Source organism: Aedes aegypti, chromosome 1 (assembly GCF_002204515.2).
Source record: "Aedes aegypti strain LVP_AGWG chromosome 1, AaegL5.0 Primary Assembly, whole genome shotgun sequence".
Classification (NCBI taxonomy): domain Eukaryota; kingdom Metazoa; phylum Arthropoda; class Insecta; order Diptera; family Culicidae; genus Aedes; species Aedes aegypti.
Genome location: NC_035107.1, coordinates 125,987,203 through 126,007,915, shown reverse-complemented (window position 1 = coordinate 126,007,915; position 20,713 = coordinate 125,987,203). Strand labels below are relative to the sequence as shown.

Genomic DNA, 20,713 nt, shown 5'->3' with positions numbered 1-20,713 from the left:
TGGAAAAGAAAGCTCTCGGTTGGAAGTGTGGAAGTGCTCATAAGAAGCTGAGAAACAGGCTCTTTCCCAGTGAGGAGGTAATATTACCATATTGGCATATGCCAAGAAGGAAAAAAGAAGAAGAAGAAGAATATTTGTGTCACAACATATTTTATATTTTGAGATGAATCGTTTAAAATGTTTCGTCAAAACTTTCAGTTGGGCTGAATTGTGATTAATTTTGTACGCTTGATTTGAAAAACTCAAATATAATAGTTGAAATTGTCTGACGTGCTGTGAAAATTTCATTCAAATCGGTCAATAAATAACTTTGATACAGCTTTCCAAAATATGATATTTGTGTGGAAAATTTAAAAAGTTGCTAATGTATTGTCCAATATTGAACAGATCCTACCTGATTATTGAAAGTTAATGAATGTCTACCATACAATGGTCTATGTTCTTATAAAAAAAAATCAATTTGTAGAATTGTTTATTTAGATCCCCAGAAGCAACTGTGAAAATTTGAATGGCATCCGTCAACTCTAAGGGGAGTGCTAATCGAACTTCAAGTTTTTATGAAGAAAATCGACAAAATATACAGTTGTGCTCATAATGATAGTAGTAGAAGCCGATTTTCATACAAAAGTTTGGCATGCTGTAACTTTGTTTCTCTACGAGCAATCGGCATGAAATTTTGAAAGAGAACTTCAAATATACTCAATTTTATTATCACAAAATATTTGCACACTTTCGGTTAAAAAGTTATGCATAAGCTGAATTCCCTCAAAATAATAGTAGTTTTATTCATTTAAATATTTGATGTGAATTGAGTTTTTGATTTTTTTTTCATCGTTTCAAAAATTTCCACTCAAGCTATAAATGTATAAACAACCTATTTTTTTTTTATAAAATTGTTGCTGAACAAAAATTTACATAAGAAAATCTACTATGGTTTTGAGCGATTTTACCTGGTGCTTAACTTTTTAACCGGTAGTGTGAAAATGTCATTTTTTGTGATAATGAAATTGAGTAAATTTGTAGTTATCTGCCAAAATTTTATGCTACTAATACAGCATGCCAAAATTGAGTACATAGGGCAAATGTTATTTGGGTTTCTCTTGGGCGGAACTGGCAGAAAAAGAATATTGTTGGGTTTGGCCATCATAATCGAGACAAGAACACATTTATTTCAAAGTGAAAACTTCGAGTCATATATTTTTGAATAATTATTTGACTTACGACCCCCATCAAGCCTTTCAACCCGGACGAAAACCGAATTTCAGTTACTCTAGGAAGAAACTTTTTCTCTTAACGAAAAGACTTCTGGTTTCCTGTAATCGCTTCTTTGTTGGTTGGAGAATCTTAAAATCAATTATTAAAGAAATCCATCGACTACCATGAGCCAGGCTCGGGCAGCAAATCTCGTTAATAAAGATAATAATAATAATAATCCATCGACTAGGCATTATCTAAGCAGAAAAAATTATGACATAATAAAGAAAAAAGTTCTATAAATGATCTTTTAGTGTCAACTAAACGATTTCAACTTCTACTACAACGAAAAATATAAAAACAGCGATAAAGTAGTGCATGAAATCGCATGAGCCACTACTGGTACACGTGCTACAGTAGTTTTCGTAATAGTGGAAGGAACTTCAAACACAAAAGGGAACCGGATCCTATTCTTGGCACTTTTGATTCACTCCGGCTGTGTTTTTTTTGAAAGCTTCGACGCTCATATTTGGCCACAATATGCGTCGTATTGATACGCTTCTTATTGCAAAGTTTTAGACCATTAAACCTAGAAAACCCCCAATGCCAAACTGAATCATGGAAGTGCCCAAGTAGTTCTGCACCCTACTTGATTTTTACATAGGTTTACGTTTAGCATTTTTCCCTCGGAGCAGCTTTTAAAGTCTTTCGAATGATGACTAACAATCATCTCTAGGGCTGAAATTTTTGTGATGAAATGTTTTTGTTTTTGAAGGCATTTTATTAGAGTTACAAAGATAAAACATCTGTAATTTTTTGCTTTAATATACAGTCTCATTTTTTATTTTTTTAATAACGTCTAAAGATATTTTCTATATTTGCCCCAAATAGAGATATCCATCATCAAAGTAGGCGTGTTTTCCAAAGAAAAACAACAATAACGGATAGAGATAGCGAGTTCCTTTGCTCATCAAATCATGCATTTTTTAATGCTCTTAAAGTGTTTCGTAGAGTACTTTGATGAGATATTAGAATTGAAAACGCTGGAGCCAGAAAACCAGTTTTCGTTGGACCTCCCTGATAGAAAGAAAGCTCTAAATCGGTAATTTTAAGAGCTGCGAAAGTTGCAAACTTTGCTGAAACATGTACATTATGTATTTTTTTTTTCAAATAAGAAAGTTAGTTATACCTTTTCTATGATAATGTGGACCACCTTAATTTTCAATAAAACTAAAGGGCCTTACTCATACAAACAACTTTGTAGAAGACCGTTTTCATCTAATGTTTTATTCTAAAGCTCAAAAAGCATCTTTCCGCGTAAAACTGCTTCCTGGACCACTGTGCATCGGTACCGGCTCCTTACAGCGACATCTAGGGTTTCGTTCTACTTCGTCGTAAACTCTATTATTCGTCGTATCAAACTGAAAATGTTCCACTACGGTGGATATTCATTTTCCAAGTGTAATTTTGGGAAAGCTATTATGGTTCGTACACTTGTAAAAAAAAAAATGCAGTAAAACTACTGTATTTCATTGAATGAGAAAAAAACTTGTTGATGCCCACAAGAATCAATGTGTGCGCGATGCTCGGCGTGAAAAAATCGATTACTTTGATTGTGTTGTTTTCACTGCACTGTGAGCAAATGTCATGATTGTTCGGTCAAAAGGAATTGTGTTAGAGCTGACATGAGACTGACATGAGACTGACATGATGGCGAAATAAAATATAAATAATTTGTCGATTACAGTTTACGGAATCTGCTCAAATTTTCACAGTAGTTCCTGGAGGTCCAAATGGGGGGTGTAACTTAAGATTTTTACAAGTTGATTTTTCATATTACCTTTCAATTGTGAATAGGATTGGTTTCAGTTCGGACAAAACATTTGCATTTTTTTTTTTCGATTTTTCATCCATAATGACCAATACCGGAAAGCTACAACTTCATCGATAGTTTTGAATGAAATTTCGTTAGGCACGGATGTAACTTAAGATTTTTGTGTTTGATTATAATGGCCACCCTTGTTTACAATCATAATGCGACACATACGAATTTCTCGACAAAAAATTTCATGATCCACAAAATTTTAAAAGTTAACACATCACATACTACACATTATCGATGGAATATTTACAATACATGAATGGGGCCCAGATAGCCGTAGCGGTAAACGCGCAGCTATTCAGCATGACCATGCCGAGGGTCGTGGGTTCGAATCCCGCTGGTCGAGGAACTTTTCGTAAAGAAAATTTTCTCGATTCCCAGGGCATAGAGTATCTTCGTACCTGCCACACGATATACATATGCAAAAATGGTCAATCGGCAAAGAAAGCTCATAAGAACACTAATCTGAGAAGCAGGCTTTGTTCCAGTTGGGACGTAACGCCAGGAAGAAGAAGAAGAAGAATGGTGCTTCTTTGTCTTGGATTGATAAGCTTATAAATTTATTTATTTTTAAGTTTTGTTCATGCATAATTTTTTTATCTTTTCGAATCATTCATTTCCATGATTATGGATGACCAATGACAAAGATTCATGCCTCACATGAGTTCCGAAAATGATATAAGCAAGTATTTTTTAACCATGAAAAAATGTCAAGTTACTATACTGCCCATAAACGCATGTCAGTCCCATGTTTGCTGGATTTCCTATTCACATGGGACAATTATGCGTTTATGGGCAGTATAATGAATGCAGAATTTCCTTAGCAAATTGATTAATTATGATATAACCTAAAAAGTATATGACTCGTAAGAGTTTGGCCTGCATAATTGGCTTCGGGGCCACGATTTAAGTAAGTAACATCATCTATCAATGTATCTATCTATCTATATAAATAAAAATGGAGTGGTGTTTGTATGTCACGAAATGGCTTGAGAACGGGTTTTCCGACTTTGAAAATTCTTCCACAGTTATGTTCCTGAAGTGTTCCGACGTGTTTATGTATATAAAAAGCACAGAATATTGAACAGGAAAGTCGGAAAACTAAGAGTGAACGGATCTGTCATTTTGTACGGGCTATTCATGGCGTTTTTCAACAGCCTACTTGATGGCAAGACAAAGTTTGCCGGGACCACTAGTTTCAAATATTACCGATCATTGTTTATGTGATCAATGTTATCCCTTATCAGCTCAAAAACAATCGCATAAAACAGTTTTTTAAACGCGCTTAAAACTTTCAAAAAACAAAATACAGATAATGTCACTAGTGATGGCTGCCAATAGTTGTTTTGAAAACCTAAAATTTGCAACAATTTTTTGTAAATGAAATTTTAGATACATATGCAATAGACTGGCCCAGCTCAGTATGGGAGAAAAATGAAGTTGTATAAGTTTACTGGTCATTCCCCAGGACTATTCCTCAGGGTTAAAGACAGACTTCCGGAAAATTTCAGCTCATTTGCAACATATGGGAAACAGCACATCTTCCACTGTTTGTTAAAGAAAATTGATGATCGTATTCAATTGAACCCAGAATGTCAAAAACACTAGTTGATACCGTAGCGAAGAATATTATAGAAGATTGTATCGTGATCAGTGAATCAAATTGTCATCAAAACCTACGAAAAACAAACAACAAAGCAAGCTCGCTCACAACCGTGTATCCCAACTTTTGCGGATAGGGATACAATCAAAATCAAATTTGTCATGACCTGAGAAAGAGGAGACAGCTGGCTTAGATTGCGAGCTCCCAAAAGTCATGGAAACCTGTCATCAACTGTCACTGGAAAACCGCACATTCGAAGGGCAGAACGTGAAAAACCGTCAAAATTTAACCGAACTAAAACTGGATGTAATTGAAAATTTAGGTTGTTTTCCTGTGCTATCGAATATAAAATAGTTGAATATTTAAATATTGTCGATTGGACTCCATTTGCTATTGCAAATTTTAAATTTTATGATCTTTTTGATATCAAATGGAATGCGAAAATGGTTTTGACCCAGTTTGTACTCTCCGAACCATTGTGCATAGCCCAAACATGAGAAGAAGAAATCAAAGAAGCCAAGAAAACTAGCCAGTTGTCAGAAAGCTGTCTCCTCTCTCTCAGGTCATGACAATCACAGGGCGCAACATTGTTGCAACCTTTTAAACTCTCGATTAATCAGTTATTTTAAACACAAAACCAAATTTGTTTTATAGATGTTGTTCGATAATGTGTCAATGTTTATCAACACGGAGAAAGTTCTCGAAAATTCCAATGCGAAGCCCAGAAAATTGCTGCGCTCGTGGTGATCCATCATTGTCATATTCTGTTCAAGTGATGATAAACTGATGTTGCGGAATAAAATTGTTGCAACAAAAAGAGGAGATGACAATGTCTTCGTTGTTGCGTGTTGGGTGACAATTGATTCACTGATCGTGATTAAAATTGATAAAGTTGATGTTTTAACTATATGAAGTAGATTTGTAAAGCTCATGCAATACTGATTTTATTTATTCAACATAACCATTAAGCGCATCATAGCCACCTATGACGCAATGCGAGCTTCTGAATAAGGCGCATGCATATATGTGATTGTACGGGAGTGCTGATCTAAGCCTAACTTTCAACAACTAAAATATTAATGAAAATGTGCTTAAATCCAGATACAATCTTCTACAATTATCTTCATTAAGATATCGACTAGAGAATTTGTCATTCTGGGGTCAATTAAACGTGATCAAGTAGTACACGGAACGAAACAGTGACATACGGTCAATTCTCAATATATTTGAAACGAATATCCCATATAAAATTCGAATTGAAACCGCCAGCTGGTGGAGTAACCAATCTAGTTGAAATTTGGAGATACGCAAAACACTGATCAATGTTATCACGGTATCGTAAATCGAAAATTTGAAAAAAATAAAATCATATGATAAATTGACCAATATCACCCGATTTTACAATACATACTTAATTAGTAATGAATATCTAGTTTGCAAGAATCAGTAAATAATCACTCGGTACGTACCTGCACACTATTCAAATCTTGGATCGAGATGGCCGACAGTGGCTGCTGTTGCTTTCGTATCGTCGAATCTTGTGGTGGAGGGGGTGGTGGAATGTTGCCGTTGGTGCTTTTGTTCGTTCCGGTCTGACTGCCGTCTTTATTGGCGCTGGCATTCGTTTTGTTGGCGCTACTGTTGATGGTGCCGCCGTTCAATGGGAACAACATCGGAGGGGCGGGAGGGGGCGGAGGTGGCTTTGGCGGTTCCGGTCCCGTCTGTACCGTGATGGATGCGTTCAATGGCATATAGTCTTCGGTGTCGGAAGATCTGGATCGGGCCCCCGAGAGAGAGAGGGAGGTCGGAGAAATCAGGATTACAGGCGGCAGACGGCGAATGCGGCCACACGCATAAACCACCGAGTAAGGAAAGCAAGAAAAAAAAATGTGGAGTTGCAATTAAAATCATTAGCAATGCATTCACCGCCATAGAAAGCGAAATGAGAGAAATGAGAAGGTAGAATCGGAAAAAGCGCAATATAAATATTTATAAATTAACACGGTCCAAATAGCAGCGTATGATCGGTTGCTGATTCGATGGTTGGAGTTTTAAGGTGTTAGTAATTCTCCGGCGCGCGTGTTCAGAGGTTGTTCAGTGCTGATCAGTATTGAGAAGTCGAAGTGTTTTCACAGTCGCCAGCAACAGATGCGATCTTCATCTAATCGTGCTGAGGGAGCTGTGAGTTGGAATCTGTACAGTGCCCGGCAAGTAATGATTCATATCTATCTCTTCATAGGTTGCAAAGTGGCAACACTGAATATTATAATTATCATATAAATAACCGTTTGATGTTTTACTTTTTACAGTACTGGATTCCGGCTTCGAAGTTTCAAAATTCCGTACCTTTACCATCGTTAAATCGATCTGGATGATTTTTTTTGGGGCCCAGATAGCCGTAGCGGTAAACGCGCAGCTATTCAGCAAGACCAAGCTGAGGGTCGTGGGTTCGAATCCCACCGACCAAGGATCTTTTCGGGTTGGAAATTTTCTCGACTTCCCAGGGCATAGAGTATCTTCGTAGCTGCCACACGATATACACATGCTAAAATGGTCATTGGCATAGTAAGCTCTCAGTTAATAACTGTGGAAGTGCTCATAAAAACACTAAGCTGAGAAGCAGGCTCTGTCCCAGTGGGGACGTAACACCAGGAAGAAGAAGAAGATGAAATTTTGAGAAAAAAAAAATTCCAAATGAGTTATATTTTTGATGCATGCACCAAAAATATTGAATTCATTGACGGTTACCTTGAATAATCTATATAAATGAAAATGGAGTGGTATTCGTATGACACAAATGAGTGGTATTTGTATGACACAAAAACGGATGAAAGAATTAACGTAAGCTTTTCACAGTAGCACTCGACAAGAAATGTGACGTAATAGTGCGAGGAAAAAGTTTGAGAAAGTCCCCGGAATAGTCGGGAAAACGGGAAAAGCCTAATGTGTGATTTTGTATGGGGATTACATGATGTATAACAACAGCCTACTTGATGACAAGACGAAGTTTGCAGGGATAAATTGATTAGAAGATGCAAGAAATTTCATAAAAAACAGGAAAATCATTGTTAAGTTGATTTACCGTTTTGATTCATATTACGTACACTTAAGGCCTCAGTGAAGCATAACTTCTCAAAACACATAGCTTTCGAATAGTCGATCATGATTTTTAATCCGCTACATGAAAAATTTTAAATATATAGAAATGTGCAGACTTTTCATGATTCTTATTCCGGATGCGTCCCTACTTTTGCCTCATATTCCGGACACTTTGATTCGAGTTCCGGACAACGCAAAAAAAAGTCATAAATAGTAGAGTTAAATCATGCATAGATATCTATAAAAAAATGCTTTTTAGAACGAGCCTCGAAACAGGAAACTTTTTAATGGCAAACATTAAAACATTTCGTGTGAAAGGTTTCCCATACAAAGAGGAGTGTCCGGAATTAAAAGCTGTCCGTAATATGAATCAAAACGGTATTTGACAAAATGTTTGGCCTTTTCCAATTTGGAGGTTATTGCATTAGAGTGGTTCAAAAAATCGTTTTTACTCCACACCGCTCATTCGATTCTAGATCAAATTCTGAGTGTCCTCTCAAAGTTTGAGCTCATTCAGATGAAAACTGAGACTGCACAAGCCCTTTGAAGTTTATATGGGAATTACTATGGGAAAAGCAAGCAGTTCATTCAATCGGTCATAGTGTTTGCCCATGTGCTCTTGAGGATTAGAACTACGTTGATACTGTGAGATACAATAGTCAGCTACAACTTTGCCGAAGACCGTTTTCAAATCGGACGCCTCAGTAATTAGTTATTGATTTATATCCAGTCACAAATTCTTCAGCAGTGCTCATTTAACTTCTGAACAGGCAACATTGCTGCACCTGGCGCGAAAGATAGCACGCACAAATCATGGCTACTATGTTTTACTGCATATTTCCAGTGATGCCCGCATAACAGCCCAATAACTATAGCCAAAGTTTTACAACTCACTCAAAAATCAATAACTAATTACTGGGGCGTCCGATTTCAAAAACGGTCTTCGGCAATGTTGTAGCTGACTATTGTATCTCACAGTATCAATGTGATGATAATGATGATGATTATTTAGCCACCATCAGCGCAAGGATTACCTATGGCTGCAGAATCATACCGGGATGGTATGATCTACCTGATGGTTTGTTGTAGCAGGGCTAGTTAATATCTTTGAAGACCTTTGGAAGACAACACTAAGGCTATTTTCTCATGATAAAAGGCTGGCGACACACAGTATCAATGTAGTTCTAATCCCCAAGAGCACATGGGCAAACACTATGACCGATTTAATGATCTGCTTGCTTTTCCCATAGTAATTCCCATATAAACTTCAAAGGGCTTGTGCAGTCTCAGTTTTCGTCCGAATGAGCTCAAATTTCAGGAGGACACTCAGAATTTGATCTAGGATCGAATGGGCGGTGTGGAGCAAAAACGATTTTTGAACCACTCTATTATTTCATACAAAAGCAAAAATGGTAAGTTTCCAAAGACTCCATAATGGGCAGTCTCCATATAGACTGACGGCCGAAAATATTTTTTACCATGTTATGTCATATTTATTAGTTTTGTGATACAAATTTTAAGTTCTGTTTTCAAAAAACATGTTTTCGAGACAACATTTTAATAGCGCCTTTAGCAAAATAATGAGTTTTGTTGCTGATGATGCATATAGGCCACAAAACTGTTTTTGAGAGAGATTTCGAAAAATTTATACATATCTGTGTAAAATATTACAATTATGTAGTATATTTCATTTAACGTATGTATTGTGTTTGTACTGATTTTTTTTCCTAAAAACTCTAGCTTTGACATACTGTATCAACAAATCTTGCTCTTGTTATATCAGGAATATCTTAATAGAAGTGTTTGCTATGAAATATCGTTAAAAAAAAAACAAAAAAAAAGTTATTTTATAGATTATTGGCCACATGATCGCCCACAGTGCACTTCTTAGGTCAATAATATGGAAGTTTTCGTGAAATACTATGATCTGATTAGGGCGTAATGCCAATTCAATTATTGAGCTTGATATTATGTCAATTAAATTCTGTGTGAAAACTCATGACATTCAAGCCGACTGCATCAACGGCAGAAAAAGTTCCAATATTGGCCATTTGGACCGCATTGGAAGTTGTCACCGAGTGCCCGAAAATTGTCAGAACTGATTTGATATTCACAATCACTTCTGGGTAAAAAATCAAGAGTTTTGAGTTATCGGAATGTATCAGTGCATTCTATTCTGTAAGCGTCGTTTTAGAGTCCCTACCAGAACCGATATTCGGTGACCATGTTCCTGAAATGACCGCAATAGTGTCTAAACTGAAACAGGTGATGTATTCTATCAAATGGATGAATGTTGGTGAGGTTGATGAGGTTTCTTGCATTTTTCACATTTACATATCGTAATGACCTAAATCCAGAACCATTGCCGAATTCGAAATTTGTAATGCATAAATTAAAGATAAGTTCTAGTGATTATTTCAGAAAATCTCATCCAAAACAATCGAATGATGGCGAAACTATAGAATTTTGAAACTTGGACATCGGCACCCAGTACTTCTTCTTCTTTCTGGTGTTACGTCCCAACTGGGATAGAGCCTGCTTCTCAGATTAGTGTTCTTATGAGCATTTCCACAGTTATTAACTGAGAGCTTACTTTGCCAATGACGCGCGCGTTTACCGCTACGGCTATCTGGGCCCCTATACCCCCTACCGGCACCCAGTACTGTAAAGGTGAAATTCGTTGCGTTCGTTAATATACACATGACGATTATAGTATAAGTACATCTGTGAATTATCATTATGAGTTATTGATTTGTTTTCATATAACCTACACACTCCCAAAGCATCATGTGATTTTATGTTTTTTGGATGCACGTAAAAGAAGCGAACCGAATGATGTAATTTTTTGTCACATCTTAAATACCATATGGTGTGAACCGGGAACTGCCAATAATAGTGACATCGTTTTCGTGTCCTTTAACATGTAAAATTACATTTTTGTTCGATACATCTCTAAGAATACAGTTTTGTGTATTTTTATCATTTACATCATGTGCCATTTAGTTATTTTAAGAGTGTATCTATATTAAAGTTTCGATTTATATTAATTTATCAAATTTCTGTATCCCCGCCATTCAATCGATTTTGATGAGATTTTGAGGAAAAATCACAAATGAGTTAAATTGATCTCTATCTCTATGTATCACCTGTTTCAGTTTAGCTATTGCATACAAATGCAAAGCATGGTCAATTTTCAAAGAAAGTTCTCAAGTCAATAATGTGAAACTGATCGTGAAATGATAAGCTGAAAAACACGCTCTGATCTGGTGGAACATAGCTCCAGAAATGAGAGGATGTATATGAGATGATGTCAATTCACTTTAATACGAAAAATCATAAAATTTAAGCCATCACACAACAACAGTAGAAGAGGTTCCAAAATCAGGGATTTGGAGCCCTATTGAAACCTGATATTCGAGTATTCGAAAATAATCATAAGCACTTTATAATTAAGGCACGATTTTTAATCACATCTGGGTAAAAAATCATGAATTTTGTGCCGTTTAAAGGTACCAGTGCATGATATACTGAAAGTGACCCCTTGAATTCCCTACCGAAACAGATATTCGGTGACCATGTTCCCTCAATTACCACCATAGTTTCCAAACTGAAAAAGGTGATATATTCAATGAAAAATATTAATTTTTTATTGATTTCGTTTTTTTTTTCGATGAAGTTTCTTGCATTTTTTTTTTTTTCATTTTGAAATACCACCCCCCCCTGCAGCTAGAGGGATGACAATCACCAGTACCTACTTCGCATGCAAGAATATCCGCAAGCACACCCGGCCACACCGGAGTGGCGATGTCTGCTCTTAAATAGACCACGTGTTGGTTGATGGGCGACATTTTTCAGATGACATGGATGTCAGGGCGTTAATATCGACTCGGATCGTTATTTCGTTGTAGCTAAAATTCGGGCGCGGATATCCAGCGTCACGAGTTTCAGAACTAATATAACACTGCTCTTCAATATCCAACCCTTGTCGACTGATGGGGAAGCTGCACAGTACCGCCAGCAGCTTGACGAGCAGTTGGGAAGAATCAACGTTTCTGGAAATGTTAACAGCCTATGGGACCCTATCCACGAAGCTGTGACAACAATGACGCTGGAAGTTATTGACACTGATTAACGTCGAAGATGAAACTACTGATTCGATGAAGAGTGCCTGAGAGTAACATACACGAAGAAGGTCGCCAGAATCCGTATGCTTGTGGTCAGTACACGACAGCACAGAGAGCGGTACAGGGCAGCGAGAGCCGAAGAAAAGCGAATCCACCACAGAAAGAAATGTCAGCACGAAGGAAGTGTGGTAGCCAAAGATAGCATGAACCGGAACCGTCGCAAATATGATGTACACTCCCGTGTAAAAGTTTAGGTTCACCTGAGCCGCAGGCAAATAATTGTTGTCAATATCTTTGCTATTTTTCAACCGATTTGAATAGTTTATAGCTTTTTCGAACGCAAATAATGGCGCGAACATGATTGGTTTGAGATTTCACAGAATTTTCATGTTTTAAGTAAGTTTAGGTGAACTCAAACTTTTGCACGATACACCATACTAAGGGGTGAACCCAAACTTTTGAACGATGACTTGAATGACTGTTGCATTAATTTTAAATAGTTTTCAGATTTTTCCACAAAAATTCGAGAGTGCTCTCCAAAGAATATAAGATTACGATTTTAATGACATCTTGTTTAAAATTTTGGTCAATGCAATGCTGAGAAAATTAGCTACATTTTTTAGTGCGTTTTTTGAAAAATGTCTCGACTTTAAGTAAAAATATAGTATACAAAATTCAACAAATGTTTTTGGAAAAATACATATGAATAAAACATATCTCTTTGCCTTTCAAATAAGGCTAAAAGAGTTTCAATTGAACGTGTAATCACAAAGATATGACCTTAACACGTTTGTATGTTTGTTAGGGGGTGAACCTAAACTTATGCACGGGACTGTACAATTACATGGTTGAAGGACATTTCCCAGAAAGCCAAACCCCAGAACGACAATCCCCAGAATGACGTTCCCCAGAATCCCATTCCCCAGAATTCTTTTCCCAGAATGGGACATTCCCCAGAAAACCATTCCCCAGAATAGGACATTCCCGAGAATAAATTTTATGCATTTTTAAAGAGCGGAAAAAAATAAAATTGGTTTATTTAGTTTTTTTTGCCGAAAAAAGAATATACCTATTGATTGATTGAATTGATTCGAATGCCAGAAATTCAAATCACAAGTGAATAAAACCGGAATTGGGATCAAAAAGAACCTTTTAAAAGGCGAGTGTTTGCTCCCCTTGTCTCATGCAAACCATCTTAAGCGCGGTCCATAACCCACTTGGTCATCTATCTTGGCCCACTTGGTCATCTATCCACGACCCATATACATTTCAAAACTTTTGTATGGACATAAGATCACGAAGGGGGAAGGAAGTGGTTTTGAAAACCCAAAATAAACGACTACGTGGTTCATGGCCAGACCCGACCAAAATCTTAAGGGGAAAAAGCTGTTTTACAATTTTACAACTGTTTAAGAAGATTTTGCTGCTTTTTCCCAAATTCCAGCTCTCCAAATGACCTGTTTCATCGGAAGCCATTTTCCCTAATGACCCGTTTCTCCGAAAAGCGATGCAATTCAAACAGATGCAAGAATAGCCTTTTGGGACCGGGTGCTGAACTAGAAAGAATAATAAGCAATCGAATGAAGGAGATATTATAGATTATAAGGTCATTCTCGACTAAACACATATTGTCATAAATGCCGAGGATGGTGAAACCTGAAGAATCGCCAATGAAATAAAGAAGAACGCTGATATGAGCGGTTCGTTTACCACATTGAACGCAAAAAGTTATGACAATTATGAGAGCTAAAAACTTTTCGGGGAACTAGGATATTTGGGAAAAACGGGATATTCGAGAAACTGCTATTCGGTAAAAGAAACAAAACCATTTAAGATGAGCTGCACTTAGATATGTCATACTATGTTTTATAATCAAACTTGACTAAAGCTATCCTGCCTTCTTTTAAAATTGGCTGTTCTTTATAATTGTTTTTTCGAAGGGTAATTTGTATTAATTAAATATTCCTTATATTCACAAAATAATCTGATGGAATATTTTTTGCTTCCATAGCATATTCTCTCTACTTTTGAAAATTGGCTGTTCTTCCTAGGTTTATTGTCTTCGTAATCATGTAGAATAATAAAAAAAACAATTACACCAGAAAATTTCCCTTGTCTTTGTTAAATTTCTTTTATAGCTTAACTTGATAGCTACAAAATATCATAGTCTGTGTGGGTTCCTGGTCATTTGAACGAATGCCGTTTGGCCGAAAGGCATTTGGCCGAAAGGGTCATTTGGCCGAATTCCATTTGGTCGAATGCCATTTGGCCGAATGCCGTTTGGCCGAAATTGAAAACAACAGTGAACTGAATCTTATTCTGAAAGAAGGATAAATCATCATTGATATAAAGCTTAGTGTTAGTGTTAGTTCAAGAAACAATACATGCTGTAAGAAAAACATGTAAGCGATTATTCCATTTTTTGCTGGTGGCATTAGCTGCCAGCATAGGTTTGCAGTCAGCTTTTGACAGTTACCAAAATGACGGGGTTGGTGGTCTGATGGCTACCGCTTCTGCTTCATATGCAGAAGGTCATGGGTTCAATCCCAGGCCCGTCCCTTTCCTCGTACTTTGTAGTTGTATATCTCTCACTTGCTTCTATCTTCCATTCTAAATATATCACACTCAAAACTATTCGTTCATAGCAAACGCTAGAACCAGAGACGGACAAGAAACCGTTCTCTAACGCTTCCTACTTCCACGCGCACGCCTTTCCTACGCCTGATACATAGACAGTCTGCTAACCACAAAAGCAAACCTCTCTGCCATGCCTTTCCCCCAATCCATACACTCTCGCATGAACTGACGTGGATGCAGTGGAATATACGGTCTACGTGGGAGTCAGTTCAATGCATCATCAATTCCTCCCCCTTCCCCTCATTGGTCTGCATTCTGACGTGGCAGGTGTCATTGTTGCCTAAAAATAGAAGATCACCAGCACTTATACACTGAGGATGCCTGTTAGTCCCAAGCAGTCATTCGGTTGGTTCCTTGTGTAAGTGCAGCTGATCTGGCGATACTGGAGTGCATCCACGGGCGGCTAAACAAGCTCAAGCTCAAGCTCAAGCTTTTGACAGTTACCAAAATGGTTTACGATTTATTCGTTCTTCTGTAGAATCGATTTGTTTAAATCTTTCTGATTGTTTTTAGTAAATTAATTATTTTGAAGCACTTACAAGCTTGTTTTCTACTTTTCACAACGGAGAAACAGTGAGATTCTTTGACATAAGTGTTCACCGAGTCATACGGTTTTCTGATATACCATATTAACGGCGCAGAGTTCAGTTCACACGTTGCAATCTTAATCTTGGAGGAGAATGACATCTCACCTTACCATTGTGCTAAAAACATGTTTTTAATAAACTTCCAATAACTATGAAAAATATTTCAATATGAAAGAACAGCCTATGATTGAAAGAAGGGTACATCTCCTATAAATATTTAAGCAAGTGTAATGCAAATAATTGTTATATCAGTATAACTACAAAGAACTGCCGATGACTTAAAGAAGATAAAATTCCCTACTGAATTATATAGCCAAAGTTATGTCAGCCATTATTAACCTTTCCGTTGTCGCGCGAATTTTTGTAACGCGAGTAGTCGCGCTTTGTACTGTGTACAACACCCTTGGTTTTTCATGTTCAACATGGAATACCTCGCGATCTATAGTAAATATAGGAAAACCATATTCGACAAAGATATTTAGGATAGGCGGCAAATAATAAGTTTCGGAATTCCACCACCAGGCAGCGCTAGTGTGCATGGAAACGTTGTTTTGTAAATATCTCAGGAGCCTGACCACTTGGAAAGATCACTAGTAAGGCGAGCAAATGCCTTTAAACTCTAATATGTGTTGCTTATCTTGACAGATAGGCCTATTTTGTCTGCGACTTACAGACTTCTTCAGTGTCGAGTGCTCGACTGAAACTTTTGTTTTGCGGATATCTTAGGATTCTGATAACTTAGAATTATTTAAGTTAATATATTCGAAATTTTGCCACCAGGCGGCGCTACTGTGCATGAAGCTGTTTTGCGGATATCTCAGGAACTTGACCACTTAGAACGATGACGTCTTTGGCAAAGTTGTTTGATAAGTCAAGGGCTATCATTGTTCAAGCCAAAAGATTCGTGATTTTTCCACCAGGCGGTGCTAGTGTGCATGAAACTTTTGTTTTGCAGATATATCAAAATCCTGATCACTTAAAAAGATGGCGTCTTCGACAGAGTTGTTTAGTTGCTCCGCGTCTTCGACAGAGTTGTTTAGTTGCTCAAAGGCTATCTTTTTAAGCTTTTTTTTAAATTGGAGATTGACTAAAGTACTGATAGCCCTTAAGCTACTGAACAACTTTGCTGAAGAGGCCATCTGTCTAATCTTTCAAACTCCTGAGATACCTGCAAAACAAAAGTTTCATGCTCACTAGCACCGCCTGGTGGTAAAATTTTGAATCAGCAAGCTCGACGCCATATTTATAAACGGACAGGCTCCTGAGATATCTGCAAAACAAAGGTAAAAATTTCATGCGCACTAGTGCCACCAAGCGAAATTCTGGATTAAATGAGGTACCAGGATAGGATAGCGCTCTACTTCCAAAAAAAAATTACTGAAGATCAAGATTCGAAATTATCTTGATTTTGCGATACATCGATTTCAAATTGTTGTCTACTCGAACGGTACATAGTGCGTTCATTATTATGCGACTTCCATGGACATTTGTTGATTTTATTGCATTATAAAGGCCATACTGTGAACAAAAACTGTTAAGTATTGTTCTTAGTTGTAAAATGATAATATATAAATCACAGCTGTTGTACAAAGTACAACAGCGCGACAGTCCAAATGTTATTTTTTTTGCTGTGATTTACTGTGATCAACACACTTAAGTTTCGTTGTTTATAAATAGCTGTATTTTTATGAACACGTTTTGAAAAATACAAGCTATTGAAAGATTTAGAATTAGAGTTGTAGATTTAAAAATGTTCTGATTTGTATTTGGAGGAAATAATAGAAGTGCACAGCAAAAAATAAATAGTAATATCACGTCATTTTAGCTGCACATCAGTCCCATCGCAAATAAGGTGTACAATTACAACTTTTAAACACACAAAATCAGTCAGCAATTGATGAAATCTAGTAGACGATAGAACTAGGTTGAGCTATAACAAAACAGATGTGAAGGTTTAGTCGGGATTTGAAGCCTTGTCTAGCGAGTGAGAGTCGCGTTAGATACCTCTCGGTCATCTCACTACTATTATTTGCAACGGCTTTTTTGGCATTTGATTCGATCGAATATGATTGAGTGAATAAATTAATTTACGTTCGATTCATGACACATAGCCAAAAATTATGTCGGCCGATAATAATACATAATGTTTTTAAGAGTTTAGAGACTATCAAAAGTACATTTATGCTCTTCTTTAGCAGGGTCTTATTTAAGCCTACAAAAAGAGTACAATTAATAGGGAACCGGATTCATTTCTTGGTACTATTGATTCAATTCGGCTGTGGGATGTTTTGAAATTTGTCGGGTTCATTTTGGCCACTATATGCGTTGTGCATCTTTATGCAAAGTTCCATAATCGGCCGAATCGTCGAGAAAAACCTCCCATGCTAAAGTGACTCATGAAGATCTCAATGCTACAAGAACCGTTAAATTTGCATTTGTTGACCAACAAAATGTATTTCTATTGAAATTATTGTCTCATATTGATATTTAAACGAGTAAAATTCCGAATAACGTCATTTTTCTCGACATTTGAAATTATATTTGGCTATGAAAAACAATTTAATCTTTTCACTTAAACCTAGCTTTATCAACCATAATTGAGTCCCCTCGGACACAAGTTTCAATGGAATAATTTTATTTTGTTTGTATTGCCTCAAAAGGTAGAGAAACATCCAAAAATTAAACTAAAATATGTCGAAATCCTCTTAATACTTGAGGATATTTTCTTAGAAAAAAAAAACTCCATTCTCCTGTGTTTGTTCCATTTGCTATGTTTAGCTTCTCGTTTTTTTCAACGCTTGGGTACATATGGTACATAAGCCACTCATGAAAAAGTTTTAGTTAAGGGTCATCCGTCAACCTTGTGGACATTGGTGGGGGGTAGTATATAGTATAACCACGACCAAACAATATTCTTTCAGAATCGCTCTTTTATAATAATTTTGATGACCCGTTATAGAAAAACCAAATATCAACTACTAATTTTTGTTACACTATAGTTTTCCCCAACAGAAATTGATAACAAAATTATAAGAAATCGTGTACCTGGTACTCATCATTTGGTAACTGATTTTGTTATCATCTTGGCAGAATTGACATTCAACTTAACAAAAATAAGAAATTTAATTTGTCCGTCGAAAACAAAGTAACTGTAAATGTTGTTGTTATTGAGTTTTTTTTTAGAATGTTATGGTCATAAATCATGGAAATTTTTAGGAGATGAATGTTCTGGCTTAAACTTATGCTCCAAGCAATTAAAACAAAATGTACGATGAACAGTCTCCTTTGTTTATTAACACACGCTTTTTAAAAATGTTATGGAAAAGATGGGGCCCAGATAGCCGTAGCGGTAAACGCGCAGCTATTCAGCAAGACCAAGCTGAGGGTCGTGGGTTCGAATCCCACCGGTCGATGATCTTAAGATGTTAAAGTCAAAGAACTAAAATTAACATTATTTTGATCTACTTGTGAATAGCTTATTTAGTTATTATTTTGTTATCAATATCTAAATAATAACATATTTTGTTATTTACGGTTGCCTATATTTTTGCTATTATTTTGTTATTACAATGGCAAAATATGTTATTTTTTAGTTTTTATGCCATACAAACTTAGTTATTATTTTTGTTATTTTATCTCTTATTTCAAACAAACAAAGAACAAATTTTGCTATTCAAACATTCTATTTTAATAGTAAATTTTGTTATTCTTTTGCTATTCTCCTCTACCCGGGTAATGAAAGTTGTTATCAATTTAATATCATCCAATTATCCGACGTTGCTCGGGAAACGCTTGAACCAAGATTTGAAAGTTTATATTTGTGCGTGAATCATATCGGTAGACTTGTTTAACACAGACATTTTTTTGTCATCATCAGCTAGAATAAATTCAAAATGACAAGAGATTTGCCCTTAAAACACTTTTTAGAACAACTCTCCTAGCAGATCAAAACAAATTTTGTTTGTGTAAAAAAGTATAAATTTGTGTTTTTGGATGTCTCTTTTATAAAAAAAAACGCATGTATTGTTAGGACACTAAACCAGTTGTTTAACCAAATACCTCTTGTCAGTGAGATCGATTAGAAGGATGACGTGAAAAACGATGAAAATGATCTGCTGTAGATGGTTTCTCCGATGGATGATTCTTGATCCTACAACAAACCTCCTGCTTGACAAGCATTCACTTACGGCTCCATTGATAGTCTGATCACGCACAATCTGGTCCCAGTCAATGCTTCGTATATTTCCTTCCAATGTGACATAAACCACCGAAGCCCTTAAGAAACACCCAACACAGAGCGGGGTTTTTCTCAATTATCGCACTTATTTCTGACGGGCACTGTAAGCACGCGATTCAACCACATAGAGGCTCGAAAGGAGATATGATGGCGCACGGGGAATTATGGTTAAAATTGTAATGAAATCATTAATAGAGGCTAATAAGTGAACCAATGCCAGCCAATCAGACACTCACACCATCATTGCCTTATTCACTGGGCTTTTCTCGTTTTCACTCTTCGTTCTCCCCCTTTCCAGCACCACACCACACCATACCAGATATATGCGGCGGGGGTCTCAACTCAGATATGTTGGAGCTAATTTCACTTTATTGTCGAAGGAAATTTCCCCGAAACGATACGGAAAAAGCAGATGTTGGGGCGCACACAAACACACACATTTGCACACCACCACTACGCCATGTGCAACGCTTCAGAAAAAAGGCACGTTCAGTCACAATTTTCACGATTGGAATCACTCAAATCTACGGCCTTTTGTCTTCGCTTCTTTTCGGTAGCCGTTCGCTGCGAGGGGTTGGGAAAAGTTTAATCTGGTAACCGAAATTTCCAATGAAAGTTGAAAACTTTTTTTTCTACACGTGTAATTTGCGGTCACTAGCACTTTGCCACCAGACAGTTTCAATTTCAAGTGGACCGCAAGTCTCCTTGGAATGTCACTTTTGCTTAATTGCCCTGGAATGGTGACGATTGTGCAATAATTGAACAATTACACAGGTATTCTTTGTGGATATTGCGACACGCACTGAACCGTTTGAACACGCCCGCTTTTAAACCGATTGGAATGTCTAGATATTACGACTAAGAAAAGGACGATCAGGACGCGTACTAACCTCTGCGAGCCAGCGTTGGACCGTTTGTCGCTGATGCTCTTGAGATATTCGGACGGTTTAATGAGATGGTTGGAACCGTCGGCTGATCCGTTCGGGAAGGCCGGCGGGACAAATGGCAGTACGAGCTGTTTGTTAACCAGATTCGGACCGTGACTGGACGACGACAGAGCGGAGTTCGAGCGCGACTGATAGAGCTGTTGCTGGCCGTAGTACTGATCGTCGACTACAGCTCCCGCCTTCGTCGAGCTGCCATTGCTGGCCGTGGGGCTCACGATGCCGTTTCCGTTGCTGCTGCCAGTGATGAGTTTGGCTTTCTTGTTCGCTGTTGCGGATAGACGGGCGAGAAAGGAAAAAAATAAAACGAAGAAAATTTGAGTTAGTCTCGTTACAAACAACAAACAAAACTATGAAGAAGAACGATACAATAAAGAAGTAGGTAAAATGTAACAGATTGCACGGA

General features: G+C 37.1%; 1 protein-coding gene across 4 annotated transcripts in view; it reads right to left on the bottom strand.

Moving 5' to 3' along the window:
* LOC5567571 (putative uncharacterized protein DDB_G0282129) overlaps positions 1-20,713 on the bottom strand; it is a 271,047-nt gene that overhangs the window by 9,024 nt on the left and 241,310 nt on the right. For all 4 annotated transcript variants that reach the window (XM_021847212.1, XM_021847217.1, XM_021847224.1 and 1 more), the window contains 2 exons: positions 20,254-20,575; positions 6,149-6,452 (listed from right to left, as the gene is read on the bottom strand). In XM_021847212.1, coding sequence (XP_021702904.1) covers positions 6,149-6,452; positions 20,254-20,575 — 626 coding nt within the window. The remainder of the gene's footprint in view (positions 1-6,148; positions 6,453-20,253; positions 20,576-20,713) is intronic.